The sequence below is a fragment of the Echiichthys vipera genome (assembly GCF_963691815.1).
Source record: "Echiichthys vipera genome assembly, chromosome: 14".
NCBI lineage: Eukaryota > Metazoa > Chordata > Actinopteri > Perciformes > Trachinidae > Echiichthys > Echiichthys vipera.
The window spans coordinates 25,014,346-25,039,640 of NC_139839.1; the positions used below are offsets into that span (position 1 = coordinate 25,014,346).

The 25,295-nt window shown below is 42.1% G+C and overlaps 3 protein-coding genes across 3 annotated transcripts in view; 1 reads left to right on the forward strand and 2 right to left on the reverse strand.

Moving 5' to 3' along the window:
• The window catches only part of micu2 (mitochondrial calcium uptake 2), a 12,369-nt gene extending 9,652 nt beyond the window's left edge, over positions 1-2,717 (forward strand). Inside the window, exons 9-12 of the mRNA XM_083926532.1 lie at positions 426-597; positions 682-790; positions 877-1,034; positions 2,208-2,717. Coding sequence (XP_083782658.1) covers positions 426-597; positions 682-790; positions 877-1,034; positions 2,208-2,309 — 541 coding nt within the window. The 3' untranslated portion in view covers positions 2,310-2,717. The remainder of the gene's footprint in view (positions 1-425; positions 598-681; positions 791-876; positions 1,035-2,207) is intronic.
• A 154-nt stretch (positions 2,718-2,871) lies between these two features.
• LOC310957193 (interferon regulatory factor 2-binding protein 1-like) lies at positions 2,872-7,975 on the reverse strand. Its single transcript, XM_083927658.1, has 2 exons — positions 5,957-7,975; positions 2,872-3,627 (listed from the first exon to the last, which is right to left on the reverse strand). Exon 1 carries the CDS (start codon positions 7,761-7,763, stop codon positions 5,982-5,984), a length of 1,782 nt encoding a protein of 593 aa, XP_083783784.1. The 5' UTR covers positions 7,764-7,975; the 3' UTR covers positions 2,872-3,627; positions 5,957-5,981.
• Positions 7,976-11,765: 3,790 nt separating this feature from the next.
• hnrnpl (heterogeneous nuclear ribonucleoprotein L) lies at positions 11,766-25,257 on the reverse strand. The gene is made up of 14 exons (XM_083926925.1): positions 25,148-25,257; positions 24,531-24,649; positions 23,424-23,661; positions 22,470-22,557; positions 22,237-22,331; positions 22,049-22,121; positions 15,664-15,699; positions 15,322-15,390; positions 14,991-15,241; positions 14,786-14,907; positions 14,485-14,686; positions 13,979-14,036; positions 12,584-12,679; positions 11,766-12,446 (listed from the first exon to the last, which is right to left on the reverse strand). The coding sequence occupies exons 1-14, from the start codon at positions 25,229-25,231 to the stop codon at positions 12,388-12,390; spliced, it is 1,590 nt and encodes a 529-aa protein (XP_083783051.1). The 5' UTR covers positions 25,232-25,257; the 3' UTR covers positions 11,766-12,387.
• Between the last annotated feature and the right edge of the window lie 38 nt (positions 25,258-25,295).

The window sequence follows — 25,295 nt, forward strand, 5'->3', positions numbered from 1 at the left end:
ATTTTGTATTTTAGATACGTAATCCTGATACTAATATTCTGTTATCCCCAAGTGTGGCTCTTAGTGAAATAAAAGGCAGTTTGCTTTGTTTACTGTCACTGTTGCACTGTCACTGTTGTGACTGCTTTCCAGCATCACTGTAGCTAATGGGGGGTATTTCAGGTGGTTTGACTAATTGAGTGGAATATCCAAGGTTTGGTGTCTTCAATAAAAAGTGAAGGACAGTCAGTCATTTAGCCTTTTCTATGAATCTTGTGTCAACTCCAGACTACCTCATCTTTATCAACAGAAAAAACTGGACTTTATTGTAAATAGATTAGCTGTCTTTGAAGTGACTGTGGTATCGTGACCATGTCCCCCACAATCCTCAGCAGGACTCCTGCTTCTTAAAGCTTCATGTTTCCAGTAAACTGTGTCTTGTTCAGGTTCATGGAGGACCTGCAGGCTGAAGTGCAGGAGATGGAGTTCCTGCAGTTCTCCAAAGGTATGGACACCATGCGAAGGGAAGACTTTGCAGAGTGGCTGCTACACTACACCAACGAAGAAGACAACGACATCTACTGGGAAAACATGAGGAAGAGGATCCCTGCTGGCCAGGTCAGAGTACTTTCCCTCACAAAACACAGCTGTGAAAACGTCCGTCAGTTGATCATATGAGTGAACTGAGGTTGTGTCCTGCAGAGTATCACATTTGAAGAGTTCAAGGCCTTCTGCCTCTTCACCAACAATCTGGAGGATTTTGCCTTTTCAATGAAACTGGTCACTGGAGCCAACCGTCCTGTTGGAATGGGTAACACCTCTCTATTGATCAGAATGTGGCTCGTTTTCTCTCAACACTATATACAGTAGACTACATTTTCCTTCCTGTCATTGCAGCCCAGTTTAAACGAGCTGTGAGGATCGCCACAGGCCACGACCTGTCTGTGAATGTGCTGGATACTGTATTCAAACTGTTTGATATGGATGGAGACAACTGCCTGAGCCATAAGGAATTCATGGGTGTGATGAACGACAGAGTGCTGCGAGGTCTCAAGGTGAGTCAGTCTATCCATCTTTTTTATATGGCTGCAAAAAAAGTCCATGTTAAAGGAAGAGTTTGGCGTTTAGGTCAATTAACACTCCCATTTTCTCACTCTCATATCTGCATGCTACATATAAAGCTACAGTGGGTTAGCTTAGCTTAGCATAAAGACTAGAGACGGGATTCAACCCGTTACCTTTTGCGTCTTTGTTCCCCTGACTTGTGTCTTAGCTCTGCCTTCATAAGACGTGGGGACAGAGGAATCTTCAGTTGGGACACGGGACATCCTCGTTCACTCCAGTGTCACTTTTAAACTGTATGTCCTGTCACTGGGATTAAACGGATGGTTTAGCGTTTTGGAAACTCATACAACCAACTAATACAAGCCCACTTCAAAAAAGCCAAGATTCCCTTTAACGTACAAGAAATCCTACAGTTTTTACAGGTTTATTGAAATTATGAGGGAAGTGCTGCTTCTTCATTTCCCCACCCAGATTTATCCCTCCATTAAAAACACCCTAAATGATTCAAAATGGAACAAATGTATTTTCAGACTTCACATTTTATCTAAAAAGAAATGATTGAAATGGCGGAACAAATCGTTTTTTACAAATATATTTGAATGACTCCACATCCATCTCTGCTCTGCTCCACTACAACCCAAATGAACGGGGAGTTTTTTTGCACACGCTGATGATTAAAAAAAAAAGGGGGCTTCGTATTTTGATATTCATCCATATTATTAAATTAATCATGCATAAAGTAGTCCCATTCACTGGGAGAAAAGGAAGATGGTGAGGAGAATTGATCGTGAGTAGACATTACATGCCTGAGACCCTTAACATTATGATTTATCAATGTAACAGTTAAATAAGCACTGATACTGTGTTGGCTGTGTAGGACAAATAAACAAGAAAAGGTAAGCACAGTCAATGATTCCATCTACGAAGTTGGAATTTATGGTGGCATGGTATGAGTTGATGAAAAAAAAAAATCACTTTAGTGTCCCCCCCAATCCTGACATTGGATCTGCACCCCGGCTACAACCCAAGATTGATGCTGACTTTTCATTCATGCATCCTTACGTGTGCCTTTCATTTTAGCCTGGCAAACTAATGGCACGGATAAAAGTCCTGAACGGTGCTGTTTTTAATCAGATGTGTGTTAAACACTGTCCCGCCCTCAGGTGCAGAATCAGAGCGGCTTCTCTGGCTACTGGAAATGTGTGAAGCGAGAGACCATGAAGTTAGCTAAGGAGGCCCTGGGGGACACCGGGTGCCCCATTTGAACCACTGTGATGTTCCAGGACATGCCTGATCACTGGTACCACTGCTCACCTTGGTATTGTATAATCAGAGTGGTGTGAACATGATTATAAAGTTAACCACGTATCACAAAACAAAGGATTTACACCACTAGCTTGTGTACAAATGAGATGTTTACAGATCAACAGCCTATTGGGAGTGTGGGCCTGGTTGCGGTGTTTACAATATAAAGTTTTATTGTTTGGTGCCTTTGTGCTTACTCATGTCATGGGTTTTATATTCAGAATGGCTGATCACTTTTAAATGATGTTTGCACTCTACATTTATTCACTCACATTGTGTTTAGACAGCTGGTGAACTGTGGTTCAACGACCTGCACCATATCTGGTGTGGGCTTTTCATGTTTCTGTCCAAAATATTTTCCAAATAAAGATTTCTAAAAATGTCAAAGTCTCAACAATGTGCTGCACATCCGAGGTTCAAAGAATCAGTCGCTATGACGAATAACTATTTTGTCATTTATTGTAGAATTGACCTGTTAAGATCACATGAGTATGTGGATTAACCATTGAAAATCTGGTGCTAATTATCTTACCATACATATAATTCAAAAAGTAAATAGACAAAACAAGCTTACCTCTGTGATAGATGAACAAATTAGTGACTGAGGTTATCAGTGAATACAGCATACACCGCTACAATACAATAAAATTACATTGAGCATGAAGCCATCTTTGGTCTTCTTATCACTATAAACAAATACATATAAATTTGTATTGTATCAAAAATAGAAATTACATAGCCATATTGAAAGTAAATTCACATTTTTGACATACAATAAGGAGAATACCTAAGAGACATATTGTGGGATTACATTTTTTTTTCAATCCTTGGCTTTAAGGACCCGATGGTTTTGCCACATTCATTTGTTTTTCGAAGAATTGCATGATGCTGTCGATATCGCTGTCCTCCATCTGTAAAGGACAGTATGCAACATGTATAACAAAAACACAAATGAAAGACAAAATAGATTGTCATTCCTAAAACAAACATGTGCTTTCTATCCTGGGCTTTGAAAACGAGGCCTGATGACGGTCCTCTGCTGCACTGGACTTAGAGAGAGAGACAGAGACTTGGTCAGGACTCAACGCTGGGCCCAGCCCTGACAGACGGACATGTCCCTGCTCTCAGAAGTGAGTCTGGTGAGTCGTTTTTGTGTGTGTGTAGCTGTTCTCCTGGGGTTCCGAGTTATTCTGTTCTCAGAGGCACACATGATGAACTGCAGCCAAGGTGGACCTCTGCTTGACATAATAGGGAAGTGCTTTCAAAGTGTTTGATCCACTGTGGAATAAAAAGAAACACGTGTAAGCATTTGATAACAATGTAAACAAACGGTGAGGTAACAATGGGCAGCTTTCTTTTCTAACAGAGCAGGGACTTTTTTTACAGTATATATTGTTGGATCTGGGTTTAGATGCCTGGAGAGCACTGACAGTGTCATTCTTGTGCAAATCATGATTTTCTTTATAAAACAAACATTTAAAAATGAGGATAACCATACAAGCTGTCACATTTAATTGTGGCCCTTTTTATTTGGGGGTAGAGAGAGCGTCGGTCTACACTGAATTCAGTTCCCTCAAAAGAGGTCTTAGAAGGCATTAAAAATTCTTTAATTTGCTTTGAATATTTTTTCTTGGCCACCATACTCGCATTAGTTCTACATTTGTGTGGTTTTGGGCTGTCAGGAGACATTATGCATCCCTCTAACTGGTGCTACAGTGGACTGCGTCTTGATCACGGATGTCAATTCGCATCGCACTCATGGGCCGACAGTGTTTATCCGACACTGAAGCGTGTCTGTACCGGCTCCAACTGGTCTGCGAATTTCAGAGCGCCCAGCAGCAGTGCATACAGTGACAGACAGTGAAATGATCAGTAAATGTCCAGTGCAGGTTACGGTTTGCTCATGAATAAACGCTGCAGCTCCTCAGTGTTCCTGTGTTTTCCCTCCCAGCTGCTGGACAGAAGTGAAGGGAGAGTCTGTGGGATTAAACCGGAGCAGTGTGCTGCTCTCCGGCTCTGGCTCCAGACAGAGTACCCTCTGCTCCGCCCGCGTTGCAAAGTCTAAATAAATATATTTATTTGGCCTTTTTATTGGGCATCAACGTCACATTTACGCATGCGTTTTGTTGGTAAAATAGGCTTGAAGCATCGATAAAGGCTTCAGGCCACATGCATTCCTGTGAGACGCCAGCCTGACGGAGCTGGTGGGGATAGATGAATGGATTAACCATGCAAAGTGAAAATATCAATATGCGCCACCATCTTTAAGATGAGCCTTTATTTTGAAACTCCCACTCTAATTGATGACTTGTATTACTAGAAAGCATTGTTCTACAGCTGGGATTACAAGCGTGATGGTGAATTCCCTGCCTCAGTCTGATCTTTAAATCAGCATCAAACTCTTGGCGTCTCTTGACTCAGACCACACCTTTGTTTCATGTGTGCTTAGAGACATCCTGTTTCTTTATCTCACACTAAATATGAAAAGATTATTTGATTATTAATTATTGACAATGCTAATTGTCCTGTCATTTTCCTCCGCAGCCATTATGACACAGTGTGCCGACACTGAAAGACACGTGTCGCTTCTGAGTTGATGAGTTGTAATGTTATTGAGCTGTCTTGCACACAACATTGATTTTTTTTAACTTTGTATAATCAGTTGTATAGTTCTGAAGGTAACATGACTTACAGTATTAATGCTGACATGGCTGAGGGAGCATGAGGATTAATAGAGGACCTGAAGACCTAAGACCTGCTGTACAGATCAGCCATATCCAGGCCCAGCAGAGTCACAACTGAGCTGAATAAAGAGCGGCCGTATAGAAAAAACTTGATCATTGTTGGTAACATAGTCTCTCGTTTGCAAGTATTGATACTTTTTAATACCACGTTTCAAAACGCTAGTTATTCACATTTGATAGTATGGAAAGCAAAAAAAATATTTTTTTAAAAAGCAGATCTACAATTAGATTTGAACCCAAGGCTGCCAGGTGAAACAACAGGGAAGAAAACTAACTGGTTTGTGTTCACTGACCTTTTCCATCGCAGCACTATGTGCAGTGTGTTAATAAAAAATGACATCCTATTCTGTGTGCCATGGACCTTTTTTTCTTTTTACTGTGGTATCCAAAGAGGTATCATTTCTCTATACTAGTATTGTATCAATGTTTAAAATCCTGATATTGTGATATTATTCGATTGTATGAAAAATACCAAAGCTATAAAATAACAGAACTAAAATCTGATTTCCAATCCGAGGCTGCTGGGATGAAACACCAACCAAACCTTTTCTGTCCCTCCACTGTGCAGGTTGTTATGGGGGGGGGGGAAAGAAGTTTTTTGTGTGTGTGTTGGGGACTTTCTTCTATACTATTACTGTATCAAAGTTTAAAATCCTCCACTGGTACTGTGACAACCTTATTTGTAACAATGTTTTGAGACATTTCTTATTGGGGACTTTAAATCAAGTTGGTTTAGATTCATTCGTCATTCCTTAAAGCTTAGTACAAAATGGTCCTCTCAGGGCTGCTCCTTGTGTTCACTGATAAAAGAAAGATGCTGGACTATGAGGTACAAAAAAAAGCGTGTTTTCTCATTGTCTTACCATTCACCACGACAGGATGGAGACGTCAAGGGTCGCTCTCCTTCTTTACTGTCACATCTCCATCTCCGGCCAGGATGGTGGAGATCTCTCCCTGCATGAAGGCCCAAGGCACGGAGGATCCAGCCAGGGGACAGCGCTCTCCGCTGGGGCAGTACACCTCCCCACCTTGACCTTGGCTGCGGATGAACCCTCGGGTACAGGGGAAGCAGAACTTGTGGTGTGGGACAGAGGGACACTGGACAAAATGAGTGTCCTCCAAGCGCTCTCGGCAGAGGGTGCAGCAGAGCAGAGTGCCCTGAGCGCTGCTTGTAGACTCCCCAGCACCGGTGTTGCTGCTCTGCCCCACTGCACTTAAACCCTGCCCCAAGGCTGCCTGGGAGACTGAGGTGGACGCAGCGGAGGGGCTGCTGCTGGTGGGGCGCCCAGCTGAGGAGGAGTGGGCTGAGGACATACTGGGGCTATCTCTGGCCATCTGGCTGGAGCTCAGGCTGTCTGCAACTCCCATGAGCGCTGAGATGGGTGAAGGCTGGCTGTGCAGACGCGGTGGGCCCTCTTGAGGGGCGGCCATGCCTTGAAGAGGTTCCATGCCTGAGTAAGCACCTCGGGGCCAGGGCTCTCTCACCGGGTGATCGGGCCTCCCTTCACTCTCTCCATTCTCAGAGCCCGGAGAAGCCTTGCGGCGCCGAGTTGTGCTCTTCGCTGGTCCGGGGCGTCCAACAGCTGCCATAGGTAAACCTGCATCTGGCTGTGGCAGAACCTCTGGAATAGGGGGCTCTTTAAACATGCGTACACCATCATTCAACAGCTCAGACAGCCCGCGCCAGTCTCCTGTGCCTTGTCTCTTCTCATATTCCACGTATCGTAGCCCAGAGTTCACTGCTTTACCTGCATCTTTGGCCGAGTCACGGAACATTTGCCGGACCAGGTCTGGGACTCCTGAGAAGATCATTCCAGAGCCGGCAGGATACTCCACAAACACCTTCAGCTCAAACTCTGGATTTGTGCTGACATCAAAGGCCAGAACACGACCCATCAGATTATGGTCTTTCCTGAAGCGCACGTTAAAGGGGACGCAGCTGCTAAGAGCCACAAGCACATCCCGGACTGCTTTGGGACGGTTTGGCCAGCCTTCAACCCTGCTACGAGCCACCTCATTCAGTTCTGCCATCACTTCATTGTTCCTCCACACAGCTGAATCTATACCCACCAGAGCAGAGGTGCTAGCTCCCACACCAAGGGACACCACCTGTCTTCTGCCAGCTTCACCCATTATGGGGCCAGCTGAGACTGCAATTGGTGTGGCACCAGCCCTGGAGCCCGATAAGGGGGCTAAAAGCCCATGAGGGGCTGCTACTAACCCCTGAGCTATCAAGGCATGGGATATGGTGCCATGGAGACTAGGGACTGCCCCAACTATAGCCCGACGTGTGTTTGGGCTTTGTCTGCTGCCCTCTGACAAGGCCACATCTTCAGCTCTGTGCAGGCCATTGGGGAGGCGATTAGACACCCCATACTCACCCCTCCCCCTATCCATACGCTCTCCATGCTGCCGCCCTGCTTCAAGCGGCCCAGCCGAGCTGGGTTTGCCCTGCTGTGGACCGGGGGACCTTCCGTCTAAAACTCCGTGCGTGCTCTTCAGTTGCCTGGCAGTTTCTATGAGCAGCTCTATCCTGTCCGCCCCGTCGTAGTTGACACATCCGCGGCACACAGCCTCGCTGAACTCCCACAGCATGGCCCAGGGCATCTTGGGCAGATCGCAGAGGTAGCACCATTGCCGTCTGGAGGAAGACTGCGAGGCGGAGGACATGTTGTTTACAGGCCCTCGACCAAACTTTCTTCGGAGGCCTACACGTTGCGGTCTACGTTACCCGACGGTTCTTCACTTCTCGGACTCCACTCGCCGCATGCCGCGCATTTCACTATGGGAATCGACCGGGAAATGAGCTCAAGACGCGACTGTTGACGACAGCATTTAAAAGTTAGGGACGTCTTCTTTCTCGATTTGTTCGCGTCGCTCTGTGTGGAAGGAAGTAAAATGTTATAAGACACCGGAAACACCTACGCGACTCAGGCCCAGAGCACTGTGGGAGTTGTAGTTTTTTGTACGTCACCTTTTCTTACGAACGAGGCAATAAAGGTCCCCAGAACAGGTAAATGAGGCAGAGAGGAGCTTAAAGGAGAGATTCGAGGAGTGCGGAAGTCTTCTTTCACCGGTAGACAGTAGGAGAAGACATAATGGTAACGTTAGCTGTACCGAATAACAAACACCTGGAATAGAGAAACCCGTTTTGTGGACGTGCCCCTAAACTGTTGGTCAGGGACCGGGGAAATAGGTGTTCAAGTGTAAATGGCCCCCTGCATGTTTTCCCCAAAGTTTGTATTTTTAACACCTTCTGTCAGTTCTGTAGTTTAATAACACATTCTTGTATGATCGTATGCTTTTATTTTATTTGAATTATTGTTGTCCTATTTTATGTTATACAATGTATCTTTGTTTGAAGTTCTTGAAGCACACTGAGTTCACGCTTGCCATATGTAATGTGCTCTGCCCCAGGATACATGTGCTCATTAAAGGGCAACGGGACCCGTTTTCAACATGTATACATGTTATTCCTATGGCCTAGACATGAACAACTCTCTCCCTAATCAAAACAATAGAGTGCTTAAACTCCTATTATGTCATTAAGTACATATTGTAGAACAGCTCCATAGACAATACAGAAAATGTGCCATACAGTGCCTATAGAAAGGCACGATAGCCTTTTGAAATAGTCACTTTGTTTTACAGCCTGAAATAATACATTCAAAATATTTTTTCTCCCAGCCTGATTTACACATTTTACAAACATCCAGGTGAAAGTTGTTTTTATGAAAATTGGTAAAAATTTAAAATCTAGAAAAGTAGTTTTGGAAAAGTGATGAGTCCCTTTAGAAGAACCATTATAAACATTCTCAGGTCACACACCCAGTTAATTGGCCTTCACCTGACATCAACTGTGGTGGTTTTGATTTAACTTCAGAATAAAATCAGCTGTTCCTTTGATTTGACTTCAGAATAAAATCAGCTGTTCCTTTGATTTGACTTCAGAATAAAATCAGCTGTTCCTTTGATTTGACTTCAGAATAAAATCAGCTGTTCCTCTGATTTAACTTCAGAATAAAATCAGCTGTTCCTTTGATTTAACTTCAGAATAAAATCAGCTGTTCCTTTGATTTTACTTCAGAATAAAATCAGCTGTTCCTCTGATTTAACTTCAGAATAAAATCAGCTGTTCCTCTGATTTAACTTCAGAATAAAATCAGCTGCTCCTTTGATTTGACTTCAGAATAAAATGAAGCTGTTCCTTTGATTTAACTTCAGAATAAAATCACCTGTTCCTTTGATTTGACTTCAGAATAAAATGAAGCTGTTCCTTTGATTTAACTTCAGAATAAAATGAAGCTGTTCCTTTGATTTAACTTCAGAATAAAATCAGCTGTTCCTTTGATTTGACTTCAGAATAAAATCTGCTGTTCCTGATTTGACTTCAGAATAAAATCAGCTGTTCCTCTGATTTAACTTCAGAATAAAATCAGCTGTTCCTTTGATTTGACTTCAGAATAAAATCTGCTGTTCCTGATTTGACTTCAGAATAAAATCAGCTGTTCCTCTGATTTAACTTCAGAATAAAATCAGCTGTTCCTTTGATTTGACTTCAGAATAAAATCTGCTGTTCCTGATTTAACTTCAGAATAAAATCAGCTGTTCCTGATTTAACTTCAGAATAAAATCAGCTGTTCCTGATTTGACTTCAGAATAAAATGAAGCTGTTCCTGATTTGACTTCAGAATAAAATCAGCTGTTCCTGATTTAACTTCAGAATAAAATCAGCTGTTCCTGATTTAACTTCAGAATAAAATCAGCTGTTCCTGATTTAACTTCAGAATAAAATCAGCTGTTCCTGATTTGACTTCAGAATAAAATGAAGCTGTTCCTTTGATTTGACTTCAGAATAAAATCAGCTGTTCCTTTGATTTAACTTCAGAATAAAATCAGCTGTTCCTTTGATTTGACTTCAGAATAAAATCAGCTGTTCCTTGAGGACTCCACTCCTAGTAGTTCACGGTAACACAAAGAATTCACCATGGTTGGAAAGATGCTTTCAGAAGAGCTCCAGGATAAAGTTGTGGATAGGCACAAGTTAGGAGGAGGATATAAAAAGATTTCAAAGGCTTTAACTCTCCCTCTGAAGACCGTTCAGAGTATTGTCCAGCAGTGGAGGCATATGGCTCCACCCAGACCTGGCCTAGATCAGGCCGCCCCTCCAAACTGGAGACTGAGCCAGGAAAAGACTGATCAGGGAAGCTTCCAAGAGGTCCATGGTGACCTTGAAGGAGTTGAAGTCTTAATGGCAGGGGTTGGTCCATCTGTGCATGTGACAACAATTTCACAAGTTCTACACATTTGGCAGGGTGGAGAGAAAGAAGCATCTTCTGAAAGAATGTCACACTGAGTCTCACAAAAAACATACTGAAGATTCTGATGTTTGGCAGAAACCAAACCCAGCACACCACCCAAAACACAGCATCCCTACAGTGAAGTATGGTGGTGGCAGCATTATGTTGTGGGCTTGTTTCTCTTCAGCAGGGACTGCTGCGGCCCTCTGTTAGACACTTGAAAATGGGCAGGTGGTTCACCTTCCAGCATGACAACGACCCAAAACACACCGCCCAAGTCCGAAAAGCATTCAATTTGGTGACTCATCACTTTTCCAACCCTACTATTCTAGTTTTTCATTTTTTATTAATTAAAAAAAAAGCTTGAACAAAAAAAAATCACTTGAATGTTGTAGGGCAAAATGTGTAAATCACACTGCAAAAATATATTTTTTTTATGTATTACCATTTCAGGCTGTATAACAAAAAAAGTCAGAAGGGTTTCATGACTTTCTATAGGCACTGTAGATGAGCGTCCAGGGTTGTTCTGAATATATGGGGACATTTTCTGTTTCACAACTGACAACACTACCAAAGAATAAATAAATAGTTATAAAGAAGAAAAACAGACAAAATCAATCTCCAATCTTGTCTATGAAACGTCTCCAGACTTTATATCTGATGACATCAAAAGGTTGAGACATACTTCTCTGGTTTCTGGCATTGAGAGAGTGGCTCATGGTCACTAATATTGACCGAACTTTCCTGGGATATTTCCCTGGAATTCATTTAGGTGGTGTTCCCCTTTAAAGGTGAGGAGAAAATGACGACACGTGAAAACAAGCACTGAAACAAAAACAAAAGTCTACTTATTAGAGTCTACAGCTATCAGCTCTTTTTGTCAAACTATTTGTATCAAGGTGAAAGAAAATTATCCTTAAAAGGATTAAACAAATTGTTTTGTGTGCCTTCATGTGCAAAATACAACTTATTCTTGAGTAGCAAATGTACGCATGCAGCCAACATATAAGCCAGTCAGCGACACACTTGGTCCAAAACTGAGTACTCATCTCCAGTGATGTGTTTTGGATGTGCTGCTAATAACATGCTTCATACTAAATTATTATAAAAGATCTAGGTGATTAGCCAAGTCAAAAAAAGGGTCAATTCGGGGAAATTATTCTTTTTTCTTTTAAGTGATTTAATTAAACTAGCACTTGTTAATACAACCTGTAATAGTGAAAATAGTGCAGTAGCGGTCTGAATGCAGGTCATCACACATGATGCTTCACCACCTGTGTGTAGATGGGGCTTCTGCCCGATCCAAACTACCTACTGCAGGTATGTGGAAAGTGAAGAACTAAACAACTTTATTGAGTAATTCAAGCCAAAGTAATATTTCACAGTATCGTTTACTAAAAAAAAGTGACAACTTGACATTGTATCTTGACAGTGACTGAACAGATAATCTTCATGTCTGTCTTCCTTTAATCTTCTATAGTCCAGGTATGAACACAGGGAAAGCACACTAACCACTTCACTGTGACCTTTTCATCCGGAACACTATCACTGCTTCCTCTTGTAAGAACTCTCAAATCTAGGCATTTTCACTTCCCCATGAATGAACACGAATGTGACCCTGTCAAGAGTGGAACACTAAGAAATATACAGTTTAAACCATGTCTTAAGATGTGAACACTAGTTTTATATGCAGGCTATTCACATTATGGTTACTGTTAAAAAACCAAAAACTAAGGTGAACACTGAATTGTTATTTCAGGGTAGTGGGGGGGTTATTCGAACTAGTGCTGTGAACGTACAAAATAAACAACTGATTGAAAAACATAGTAAAAGTAAACAGATCATACAAAAACAGTTTAAGTAACATGTTCTCAAAGTACATCAGTCCTACTTTTTGTCAATACTGATTTAAGGTTTTAATGGGACTTGACAACTGAACTGCAGTATACTCTATGCAAAGACAAAACATTACAAATGGTTTGAGGGGAGAGCATTTAGTTGGCATGGTGTGTGGTTGAGAAACACAGCTTCAGTGTGTAAGGGTAAGGCCCACCTGGAGGAGAAAAGAAACATGTGAAGATAAAGGTAAAAGGTAATACAAAGGCTTTTAAATAGAGTATATCTTAAGACTACATGGCCAGCTCTTTAAAAACAATGTGGGTGTGTTAATGTGATGAGATGAGCACTTACTGGGGTTTTTCATCTGGTAATGGTTAATCAGAGCTAGGGCTTCCATGGCATCATTGATGGATTCCCACTCCAGAAGACCAGAGGAACTGCGCTCACCTTTTGTAACACAGGATGACTGATTAGATTACCATAATAGATAATAATCAACAGTGTCTGTGTGTTAATGCACTGAACTAAACATCTGTATAGGTTATAAGATCACTAGCAATGTTTTTATACTGGCCCAACCCTCCACCACACAGGTTGTAGTGATGTCTTGCCGACAGTGTTAGTGATTAAAAAAGACGTTTTAATGCCTTCACCCTACTGCCCCAAACTAATCACTGTTAGCCACCCTCAGCTGTTAGCGACTCTACCGGATTTCTCTGTTAATAGTTTATACATAAAAAACTGTGTCGATGGCTTGTTTAATGTGTGCAAGTGTCGAAAAAGACCACGGGATGATTTTACGCTGGAATTTCACTTTAAGATACTGTTGATGCATCACAACAAAAGATTATGAATAACAAAATAACGGGGGACTTTTGTGACGTATTTATAGAAATGAAATGTTTATCCACCGTTTGGATCAGCCCGCTGCTTTTAGATGACTCAAAACAAGAGCATTACAGTTGAAGACGCACGTTCAGGCAGTTAACCTTGGTTGACGAACCGAGTCAAGCCAAGCCAGCATGCATACTGAAAAAGGACATCATTCAGCTGAAGAAGCCACCTAACAGCTGCAGCACAAGCAAAATAAAGCAAAACCCAAAACCACTTGGAATGCATGTGACGCAATTTTAACAATTCAACTAAAAACTACACTTAGAATCACAACCTTTTTTAACACCGATTTGGTAAAACAGTTAATATTTATGCCGTGGAAGATGGGGTCGTCCTCCAATTGAGAGATCGGCAGTTCGACCCCCAGCTTCCCCGGTCCGCATGTAGAAGGGTCCTTGGGCAAGACACTGAACCCTGAATTGCTCCCTGTGCTGCGCATGAGTGTGTGACTGTGGTGTGAATGATTAGATTAGATGTTATGTAGATGTCCACTGCCATCAGTGTGAATGTCTGTGTGAATGGGTGAATGTGACAAACACTGTGAAAGCACCTTGAGTAGTCAGAAGACTAGAAAGGCGCTATATAAGTACAAGTCCATTTACCGTACACTAGAGCAGTACATTTGGATCCCACTTTTAAAATGATCTTGTTAGCAAATAAAAACTTGTATTTCAAAGAACAGCTGGGATTTGCTACAAATGTAGAAATGGCTTTTTGTAATATCACACACATCCAAACAGCCCCTCAGTACGTCTTCATCCAGAATGTTCATTAACAGTCATTGGGAAACCGAAGCACACCTCAACCAAACCAGTTTATACTACTGGCCAGGATGTAACTCCCAATACTCACTCTTTCCGGTGAAAAGTTTCACACTCGTGGGGATCTTAATTCCCAGGTCATCGCAGAGCTGGAAGGAAAGACCAGTTTCAGTGGAAATTTGAGGTGGTGATGTATAATCTACACCTGACACATATAGCCCTGGGCCGTATTCATAAAACCTTTGATCTTTGCACTAAGACTTCTCCTAAGGAGCACTAAAAGTTTTTAGTTAAGAGTCATTTCTTCAAACCTATTCTCAAAGCCTCGGAGACCAGCTTTTACTAAGGAGTGGGAGGGACTCCTAAACTAAGACTAGAGGGCGGGGTTGACCTCGGTGACATGTTCATACCTTCTACGGCCACACGCTATTGACTTTTAGCGCTTAAATGCTTTGTGAATTACAAAAGTTAGGAGTCCTAAAATTAGGAGTGAAACCCTTATTATTATTAGTAAGAGTTACTCCTATATCAGCAAGTTAGGACCTACTCTTAGCCTTAAGTGGTTTTGTGAATACGACCCATGGTGGCTTCTCTTACCTGGTTGAAGATCTCTACAGAGATGTCAGGCTGTGCGTTAAAGAAGTGCAGGACGTTGCTGGGGTGTTGGATTCGGTTCTTGGCTGCCTGCTCTGGGGAAGTGAAGCGGTTGTTGCGGGAACCGTGGAAATCTTTAAAGCTGTTGGTGTTGTCCTCCAACTGGTAGCACTGCCCTGGCACAATAGCCTGCTGCTTAGACACACTGCCAAGGAAAGAGAGCCAGAGGTCATACATTTGAATATCCAACACTGCATCTTTTTTCCTAATCTATTCTAACGTTTTGTCAAACGGCCGCTCTTACCAAACGTTGAGTTTTTGTCCAAATAGGAAGTTGTTGTTGAGGTGAGTGATGGCCCTGTCCACAGAGTAACAGTCTCCCATCTCCACCATTGCTGCTCCAGGCTTACTCTTCATGAATTTAATCTGAGGGAAGAAAAACATCCAGCTTACCCACACACAAAGAAACTAGTGCTGCAAATAATCATTTTGAGCACCATGTCACTCACCCTCTCTACATTGCCGTAGAGGCAGAAGATGTTGAAGACTTTGTCGGGGTTGACCTTAGCGGGCTCAAGGCCATAAACCATGAGAACCGGGGAGTCCGCGTGAGGACCATACTCAGGGGGAGGTGGTCCATAACTAGAGCCATAGCGCTGGCTACCGCGACCACGCCCACCCATACCTGGCCCGATGCGGTGGGGAGGTGGGGGTCCGTAGTTGTCGTCATTGTAGCCATGATAACCTCCTTGGGGGCCACCTTAATTAGAGTTCAGACACAGTATTGGAATGTGATCCATTTTTCTAAATGTCTGACTCATTTATTTATTGGATTTTTACCGTAATCAGGTGGGTGATCTCCCAGAAGAGCAGGCTGCCTCTGGCGTTTGTTGGGATTGGCATTGGGATCTAAAATGATAAAACAAAAAGTTACTTATCAAACAGCGTCTGGTATCAGGTACCTTAACTTCTATGTTTTAAGGGATAAGGTTGTGATTGACATGCAGCAGAGGGGCTTGACATCTTAAGTGTTTATAAGAATAAAATGAAAAAAAGGGTCTGCAGGCTCTATCTGCTATTCTAATTTGTGACATAATGGAGATTTTTTGTTAAGCGGTGGTTTCGAAAAATAGTGTTCAAAGACCTCCTATATCAGTCATCCCAGTAGAAACACACACACACCTTGTGAATTGTTCCAATTGCCTTCACCATCAGCATCTGTGCAGGTACACATATACACATGTCAAATCCAAATACGCATTACAATTATCAATTTGGCAACAAGCACATACTTTTACATCCTAGGCAATTATATGGAATAGAAGCATTCAGGTAGACGATCAGAGAGTGAAATATGAATCAGTGCTATGAGTAGCACCTGCAGTCTAAGCATGTTTTATTGAAAACTATACAGTTAACACAAACCAGGATACGACAGACGTATAACATCAGAAGTGAATTGACATCAGGCATTGACTAGATTACACTGTGAAAGGGAAAATTACACCCAAATTGTAGACTAGGCTTAAAATTAGAACTGACATTCATAGTTTATTTTACTTTTTTAACACAACCCGGGTGATTTCTCTGCATCAACAGCCACGCGTTCTGTAAGGGCAACTTCTTTAAGGGCTACACTGGAGATCAAAATTAGAGAACAAGTTATTAATACTTGATTGATTTATTTTGATTTGTGTAATTTTTATTGGCCAGAATTTGATATAATATCCTCTGGGGCTATACCATTGCTGTACTAGAATGTTTTATTTAAATAACCAAGGCACTTCAACAAAAACCTTTATTTTGTGAAAAAAAAGGTGAGCAAATTTAGAGAACCCTTTCAGATCCCTCCCAGTTATTGACTTAATTGCAGAAAGAATAAAAAGGCTAGACTTGTCTTTGCTGAGGAGCATGTTGTGTGGACAGAGGAAAACTGGTCCAGAGTGACTTCAGTGATGAGAGGACGTTCACTTTATTTGGGTCTGATGGAAACATTATGTTGGACGTAGGACTGGGGAAAGACTGAACCCAAAGTGTGTAAAGTAGTCAGTTACATTTGGAGGAGGAAGTGTCATGGTTTGGGGGTGTTTTCTGCAGCAGGAGTTGGGCCTCTTGTACAGCTACATGGCAGGTGAATGCAAATGTTTATGTGAACCTCCTTCAGCAACATGCAACACCTTCACTGCAACTGTCTCCAATCAGCTGCAATTTTCAAGACAATGTCCCCTGCCACACTGGAAAACAGGTGAAGCAGTTCCTTAAGAATACTGAAAAAAAGAAATGTCCAGCCCAGAGATCTAAAGCCCATAGAGAATCTCTGGAAAATCCTTGCCAACAAATTAATGTCTAAGAAACCCACTCCAATTAGTGAAGTGTGGAAGAGACTGAGTCAGAATGGACGCAGATCAAACCAGAGCAGTGTGAGAAACTAGTGATGTCCTGTGGGCGCAGATGTGCTGAAGTCGTTCATTAATTTAAAAACATGCTAGTACAGCAGTGGTATAGCCACAGCTGATATTCTATCAAATTCTGAACAATAAATCAGTATTTCAGAATAAATCTTTATAATTTGTTCTCTAATTTTGATCTCCAGTGTAATAATAGATATTAATTATGAAAACACAATTTAATGTTCTAATTATCAAATGGAGTTATTTTTCAATAAATGTTTGTGTACTTGTTTTATTGTATACTATAATCAGCAGTACAGATATCAAAATAAATGTTTCTTCCTCATGACTTTCACTTAATAACTTGATGTTTGTTAAAATCTACAGACTTCCAAGTACAAGCCCACTGAAAAAAAAAGAACTCAGCTTACACTACCTTTGGAAGTTGCAACCCTGCCATAATCAAAAGTGTGAGTGAGAGATCCACACTACCGTACTGATACACCCCAGCAGGTTAACACTAAAGTATCAGCAAACAGAAGTATCATTGTTAGGGGACAAAGAATTACTAATGATGAGCTTATGACATCAAATCTATTTCACAACCGTTACCAAAAATAGATTTACTATCCCAAATACAACCGTAACTCTAAATCAAATATTTATCTGCAGAATATTGATATGTGTGGGCACGCGACAGTTACACTGCGATACAAACACTAGGAGAGTGTGTATTAATCGGCATGGACAGTGCACTGAATCAGACACAGATGTGTAGTTAACCATGCTACACCATGGCTGCACATAAAAATGGTCCTATGATGCAGAATCCAATGCACCTCTAATGCCTAGTTCACACTACACAACTCTAGCCCTGTTTTTCCACTTGCCAACGTTGGTTTGGCGCTCAAGCACCATGTGTTAACTGTTCAAAGACTTGAGCCCTCTGGTGCTTTGCAGGCACATTCCAGATATCTAGCAGGGTAAATAACCGGCGCTGTAGAGGAGTCCAAGACACAGGCTGAGAGGAAAACTTGGGGGAGATGTTGCATGCAACAATAGGAAATGTAAAACTGTACGTGTTGCATTTGCATCACTGACCAAAGTTGTTGTTGTTACACAAAGAGAAAACGGGATAAATAGTAAACAGTGAGGAAACGGGCTGTTTTGTGAACACGCGTACCAACAACAACACCCACTAACTCTTCCTTCCTTTTTTTTTTAATTATCACTGCAAATCAGCCACCAACAACTTGGTCAGTATTTCACTTCGTCACTTCTTTTGCGCTTTCGTGAGCAAATGTAGTTTGAAGACGAGACATTCTCATTGGAGATTCCTCCTTGTGAAAGAATTTGTAGTGTGTGACCCCGTCGCCAGGCAGTCATGTAGAGTGTTAAAAGACAGCAAGTCATCTTGTGTGAACAGTGAAGCAATCCGACGCCTTTGAAAGTTGTGTAATGTGAACTTAACCTGAAGGCACACACCAATAGGCAACACAGGGGAAGATCATTGGGAGTAGTCATCAAATATGGGGACTTGAATTACATTAATCACTACTACAACCCATTCTGGTTAGAATTATTCATATAATCTGAATATGACAAATTGATATTTTTGTTCAACACAAATTCAACAGAAATAAAACACTTAGTCTATATTATTTCTAATCTACCCGATTGACCACCAGGTGTGACAATAACCTTAGAAAAATGTTTAAACCAAAGAAAAAACAACCAACACTAAAACCAAACTCCACATCCGTCAAATAAAATCCTACATTCACAACTGACCATTTAGCTACTAGTGCTACAAGACAGTAAAACCTCTCTTTTATTAAAAATACCTTACTATAACTATGGTTTACCCATCAATGTTAAGAATTCTTAATTACTGACTAACCCCACTCATTCCCTGAGATACTAACATGGGAGTATAATTAGGCAGTCATATGTGGCAAATTCTATTTCTTAATATTAAAAAATATAATCATTTGAGCCAGTTTGTCCATTACATTACTGCAATTTGTTGTTTTCTGTTGTTACTATATCATATTGTAGTATTAACACGAAGGCTCAACAATTTAACAAGAGTTATGTTATTTTAGTTTCACAATAACTTTCAACTTTTGACATTCAAGTCAGGTTATTAATTCATTTCAGTCAAGTACTTACAGCACCACACATGGAGCATGGGACACAGTGGGCAGGTAGGTGGCAGTCTTCAGCAAGGATGCTACCTGCCAACCTCTTGACTCCAGCCTCAACTCATTCTCCCTCTTCAGTCTTTTCTTCCTTCTTTTCTTCCTTGCATCCCCACAACGAGGGAGAAAAGTACATCCACGCTTGGTTTTGACTTGCTGCCGGTTTGATTTGAAAGTTGCTATTAGAGGCTCATTTCCAGCTCACCGTGTTCTGACCACAAAGCAGGATTTTTGCACCGTTTGAGAATGGGCTGTCTGTCCACAGACACACTGAGCCAAACCTGCATCACACGGGAGGCGTTAAAAGCATCACTATGGGCCAGTGAAAAAAAAGGGAAAAATGAAACAACGCAGAAACAACACAAGAACAGCACAGAGAAAAGGAGGGGAATGGGGAAGAAGGTACAGGGAAAAAACAGAATACCTGAGTCCATAAATGTAGAAAGCTTTAGGAAAGGATTTTTAATCTGTTTGCCTCTGTGCTTGTATGCTTGATAGGTGTTTGATGCTTGTGTCTTCATAGGCCCCCCAGTGGATGTTTCTTCTCATGTAAAAATGGACGCCCACATGATGCTTGCTTATTTGGTTTAATAGTTGTCAGCCACTTGCAAAGTGAAAGGCATCTAGTGCTTGACAATAAGTCATCTGGAATATCTGCGTGATGATGTCATGGCAGTTCAGCTGTGTGTTGCCATGGATATTCAGCTTGCTGTGTTGTCATGTTGTGTTCGGCACAGGAAGGTAGAGACGAGCGGTATTAGCATCTGAGAAAGAGAATGGCCTCTTTCTTTGTTTACTGCCCCCAGTATGTGGTATCATCTGTTCCCTGGTCGGGATGAGTGTGTCTGAAAACTCCTCTGTTGCTGCCTGTGGTTGTGTTATGGCAGGCACATCCCAAGGGCTAGGAGGCGTGGCCACAACAACCACACACCTGACTCCCGCCCTCCTCATCAATGTGTTGTGTCAAAAGTGGTGACTCCTCAGGGCTCTGCAGATGAGATGTGCTGTACTGGTAAAGAGGTGGTGGTAGATGATTATCAATCTATCAACATCAGTCTGTGCTGGATATGCGAGGTGTCTGTTTGCGTGGCCTTGGAGTATTTCTGTCCCTTAAACTGAAATGGTGGCTACTGTCCACCACCAAAAATAAAATGGACTCCCATGTCAGGTGGTGGAGATAGGGGTGATGATGGACGTGGAATAAGGAAGTACTGAGTTGAGGTTGTGTTCCGGTATTTGTTGCCCCACTGTGTCCGATGTATGCCACGGAGCAGATTTACATTAGTTGTGGCTGTGGGTGCTGTTATGCTGTAGCTGTAGAAGCCGCTGTGTCTGCTTAGAGGTTGAGGTGAGCCTGTATGAGTTTGCACAGTGAGGACACAAGGAGTACCTCTGGTTCGTAAGGCAGCACAAACTATAGCATAGCAGGAAAGATGTCAGACACCTGTATACAACTTGAAATGTACATGTTGTGGTCCTGCTTGTGTACAAGAAAAACAACTACATCATTTTACATCGTTTGGACAAAAAAAAAAAGAAAAGAAAAAAATGTCCTCAATACAAGTACAAGTGAAGGATTTCTCTGTAATCAGGTTTAAAATCACAGCAAAATCCTACACAGAATCTAAGGCAAATATGAACTGCAGAATCATGTTCTCCATCCGATACCCTGCAATCAGATTACCTACTTGCATTTAGAAGTATCCTGTGTTATAACCTGCATTTTTGTCATTGAAATGACAGAGAAGAATCTCAGTCATCACAACAAGTGGCTGATTGAGATTCTCTCATGCAGGTTTCAGGGATGCAATGATCTTGGTTTTTAAACATATTGTTTTAGCATCAACGACACACATATCCAATAACAAATGGTGTAATCGCTACCTTTAAAACCTATGTCCACATTATCTAGTGTTCGCCCAGGTTCATCAGTGAGTTTTAAAATATAAATTGGTTGACACTACAACTCAAATATTGATCTGAGAGCTTAACAATGTAGATGACACTATCAAGTGTTTGATTCACATTTTAATTTAAGAAAGTCCCATGAAATGTAGAATGTTCTTGTGCCCTGGATCTATTCAAACATATAGATACAAAACATACTGAAAAAAATGAACTCATTATACTAAAAACCCCACCCTTTTGCTTACGTTTACATTTTCTAAATGTCTCATCATGTACTTTGGCTGTATGGAAAATCATCCATACAATAATAATGTGATCACTAACTGAGATGCATTCCAAAATCAGCAGATGCTCTCTCTGCTGGTCATAATGCTATCATCCAACAACACAGTAGGGTGTTTAATCCTCAACAACACACTGTCACAGACAGTGATGACAGTGTGTTTATAATCAACCTACCCTCAAACTCAAGCCCTCCCCTCATTAAGTCCTACCCTAACGCAAAAATAATGTTTAAGACGGCAGGAGTCATTTCATTGGACCTTTAGTCAGGAGGTGCGCCGAGAGGTCTCATGAGTCAACTCAGCTGTCTAGTGTAATGTCTAATATAAGCTATGATAAAATCTCCACTATGTTTGAAAGAATGCTAACAGGTGTGACAGTCTCTGTAGTGTAGAGTAGGCAGGGGTGTGAAGTTGTGTAGCTGTGACATGCTCTATAGGGAATGTGAACCTTTGTGATGAATGGTGCGCCTACATATGCTACTGTGACGGAAGTGTTGGGCTTTCCACATGCATAAGCCTATGATTGAGGTTGGCTGCCCTTGAGGTTGCTCCTCATGCCCTTACTTTGAGCCTGCTGTGTGGCGAGAGAAAATGCATGAAGACTGTGAGAGCATCACAGGAATACCGTCTCTGAACACTGAGTTGAGTGGAATGGTAGAAGAAACCATTCATCGGTGATCAAAGGCAATACCCCTGGAGGCAGATAACCCTAACCATCCCATACAGTGGAATGAGAGGAAAAGAGGAAGAAAAGGGAGAAGGAAGGATTGAGGGCTAATGTTACCTTGGCCACTGAGGTTGGGGTTTGTATAGTCCCATGTGTCCTGGTCGTTCTTGAAGACATTTAGGCGTGCAGGCTGTGAATAGGATTGCATTACAAAAATCAAAACTAAATTCCTCTCACAAACACCTGCTGTTAATTCAACAGGCACAAAGGTTGATTAGACATTGCAGACACATACTCAGTCTTACCTTGGCATACTCAATCTTCAGAGTGCAGCAGCCAGAGTAGATGTCTGCCCCATTCAGAGAGGCTTTGGCCCTCTGAGCACTTTGGACCGAATCAAATGTGGAAGAACTGAGTTAAGGAGAGGTCTGATTATATGAAGATTTCTGAGGGCCCAATCATCAACACATCGTACAATGAGAGTGTGTCCAAATGTAAAAGAACATGGCCAGTTAGAAAGGCCATTATTAAAAAGGATATTCCACCATGGCCTGAACACCATTCTTTCTGAAGATGACAATCCTCTGTACAGGACCACAGTTGTTACAAATGGTGTAGAGCACATCCTGCAGAGGCACACAGAAATGTTCAAACTAGTACACCTGATACAGTAAGCAAACTTTATTTGGCATCACACATATTCCCTTCCCTTTATAAACAGTGTCACCCATGACCAAACATACTGTTCAGAAAAGTATATATTATGAAGACTAAAGAAATGAAAAATGCACATTTGCATTCTAACACTATGCTAATGCCAGGGTTGTGACAATAACCGCATCCCTGCGGTACCAAGTAAGCACACTGCCGAGTCACCCTCTCTCTGTTCTGCTGTGGACTCAAAGCCCCTGCAATGGAATTTGTAATCATTTAGGGGTGTTAAGCGCCTCGATACGTGTCGGAAACCGATGTTAACGTTAAAGATGTAACTACAGCAATACCTGGACCCATGGTCCGGTCAAAAGGTAACAAGAACCGGTGGATGGCCAGATAATGAAGTTATGAATCAGTTGACTGAAGCTTTGCTGGTTCTGTACAGTGTCTCCACTCTGCTGAGCGAATCTGCTCCACTCTCGTAAAAAGGTAAAAGGTCAACACTATTCAAATGTATTGCTCCCTGGCTTATTTGAATTTATAATGGAAAAGGAATGTGTTTACATTAAACGAGTATTAACTGTTTCTATCAGACTGAATCGTATCACACCTAATTGATTCGACAACGACTCAGACTGAACTGTTCCATATTAAAAATCTACTGCCCCTGAATTGTATCAAACCGATGTACCTAGATACGCATCGGATCATCTCGTAAAAGGGAGAGATGCCCACCCCTGGTAATCCTACAGTATTATGTTCAGTTTAACACACAACTACATGAAGTATGATGCGATACCGTCACTGCACACAAGGTTAGTTTTTGTAATCACGTTACCGTGGTGATAGGATAGATGGGGTTTATGATCGTGAGCAGCAGCACATTGTTGACGCTCCGGGTGTCGTCTGAGTCCCCTGGCCGGGAGATCTTTTGGCTAGTGGAGTAATTGATGAAGGCTGGGTGGCCTGCAATATAAACTTGATTCTCTGCTGCATATGTGACAGCATTACAGGAGCCAATAATGTCCTCGTACTCCACCAGGGCCTGGCGCTTCTTGGGCATCATAACCACAAAACTGTAAACACATTTCAAGAAGAAAATGGGGCAAGAGTCACATAAATGTTTAAAATCACTGGCAACCTGAACTTGCAGTTACACTCACTACTGGATATTTTTCATATTAACATTAAAAGAAGTGATTCCTCATAATATTGAAGAGTTAACAAAAAATAACATTAAAAACTGCAGCTCTATACCTACATAGCTCACTGTCTAGGTTTTCTGGACCACTTATAAACTAACAGGCAGCTGTTTTCTGTAGACACGCTCAGATAAGATGTGTGTATGCTACGTGGCCAGTATGGAACAGCACTGATAAGAAGTCAACAAGTTAACCACCACAGAGCTAACAAACAAGTGAATATTGGAGTGAACTCCAATAGTGCTCCTTCTGTGTGCATGTGTTAAGTTACCACCTAGTTTCTAATAAAGCAGCCATAGCAGCTCTTTAAGATGATAGTAGGCCTGTGTTGTCTGTGAGCCTTTATGAGGTTATCCGGCTGTTTAGACGTGATGTTACGCCCTTTCAGAATAGGATTTCTAGGTCCAAGTCTCATATTTCTACAACACCACAGTGCCCTGTGTGTGTTCCCCATTGTTTGCACAGATCTGAGTTTTTAAAAAAACAACAACGCAACTGTCAGTTTACCTCTGTCCTATCAATACAAAAGTTGTCCAACTGACGAAAGAGGTGATGGAAATTGTTCACGTCTGTTTTGTTTCAACGGAGCGTTTGGACCTGGAAATCGTATTTTGAAAGGGTGTCACGTCAGGTTTACCAGCCGGAATATGCATATTAACACAGCAGGTTCTTAACGCCCACCACTGAAGGATGCAGTGAATATGTGACATATGGGGTCTTTGTGTTAGGTGCTCTTTTCTTACCTGATGGCTCCAAACTCCTGCAGGGCCTCCACCAGGTCAGCCTCCATGATACCGTCCACCAAACCCCTGATGTGCACCACCGGGGAGGGCAGCGGTTTATGAGGGTCATCGTAACTCTCCTGACAACGAGACACACAACATGATGCTTGTAGGGTCATGAAATACTTCTGCAGCTGGTGGGATGCGGAAGGAGCAGCAGATCGGTAGAGATGAGGAGTTAAATAGCAGCCCAAGACAGCGAGTCATAAAATAACCGCTACTGCTCTAGAGATGGACGTAACATACGTAATGGACGTTGCCATGGACGTGTGACGCCGGCCCGAACATGACCAGTCATTTGTTTATATGTACACAGTTTATGGTTAACTAACACGTTTATTCATCAGTACACACACACTATTCATGCTTCGTTGAGTAGCTATAGAACATTAACTAGACAAACTCCTTTACTCAAACTACCGTTAACGTGAACTGGTTAGCTACTGAGCTAGCTTCATTTGAGCTAGCTGCTCGATAAGCGCTACCTTGTCGAGCGAAATTCATCTCTTAGAGAAGCAAAACGCGAAACATCTTAACATTACCAAACGCTAGCTATCTTGCCCGAGGGAAAGCCTCACCGTTGTCATTCCTCCGTCCTCAGTTTTCTGTCTTTTCGTTGCTCTGCCGCCTTCTCCGAAGTATCGGCCCGCAGCAGCAGCCATGTTGTCCTGTTCCCTGTGCAGAGATACTGCTGCGTTCAGGAGGTGTGGGGAAAAACCGGCACCG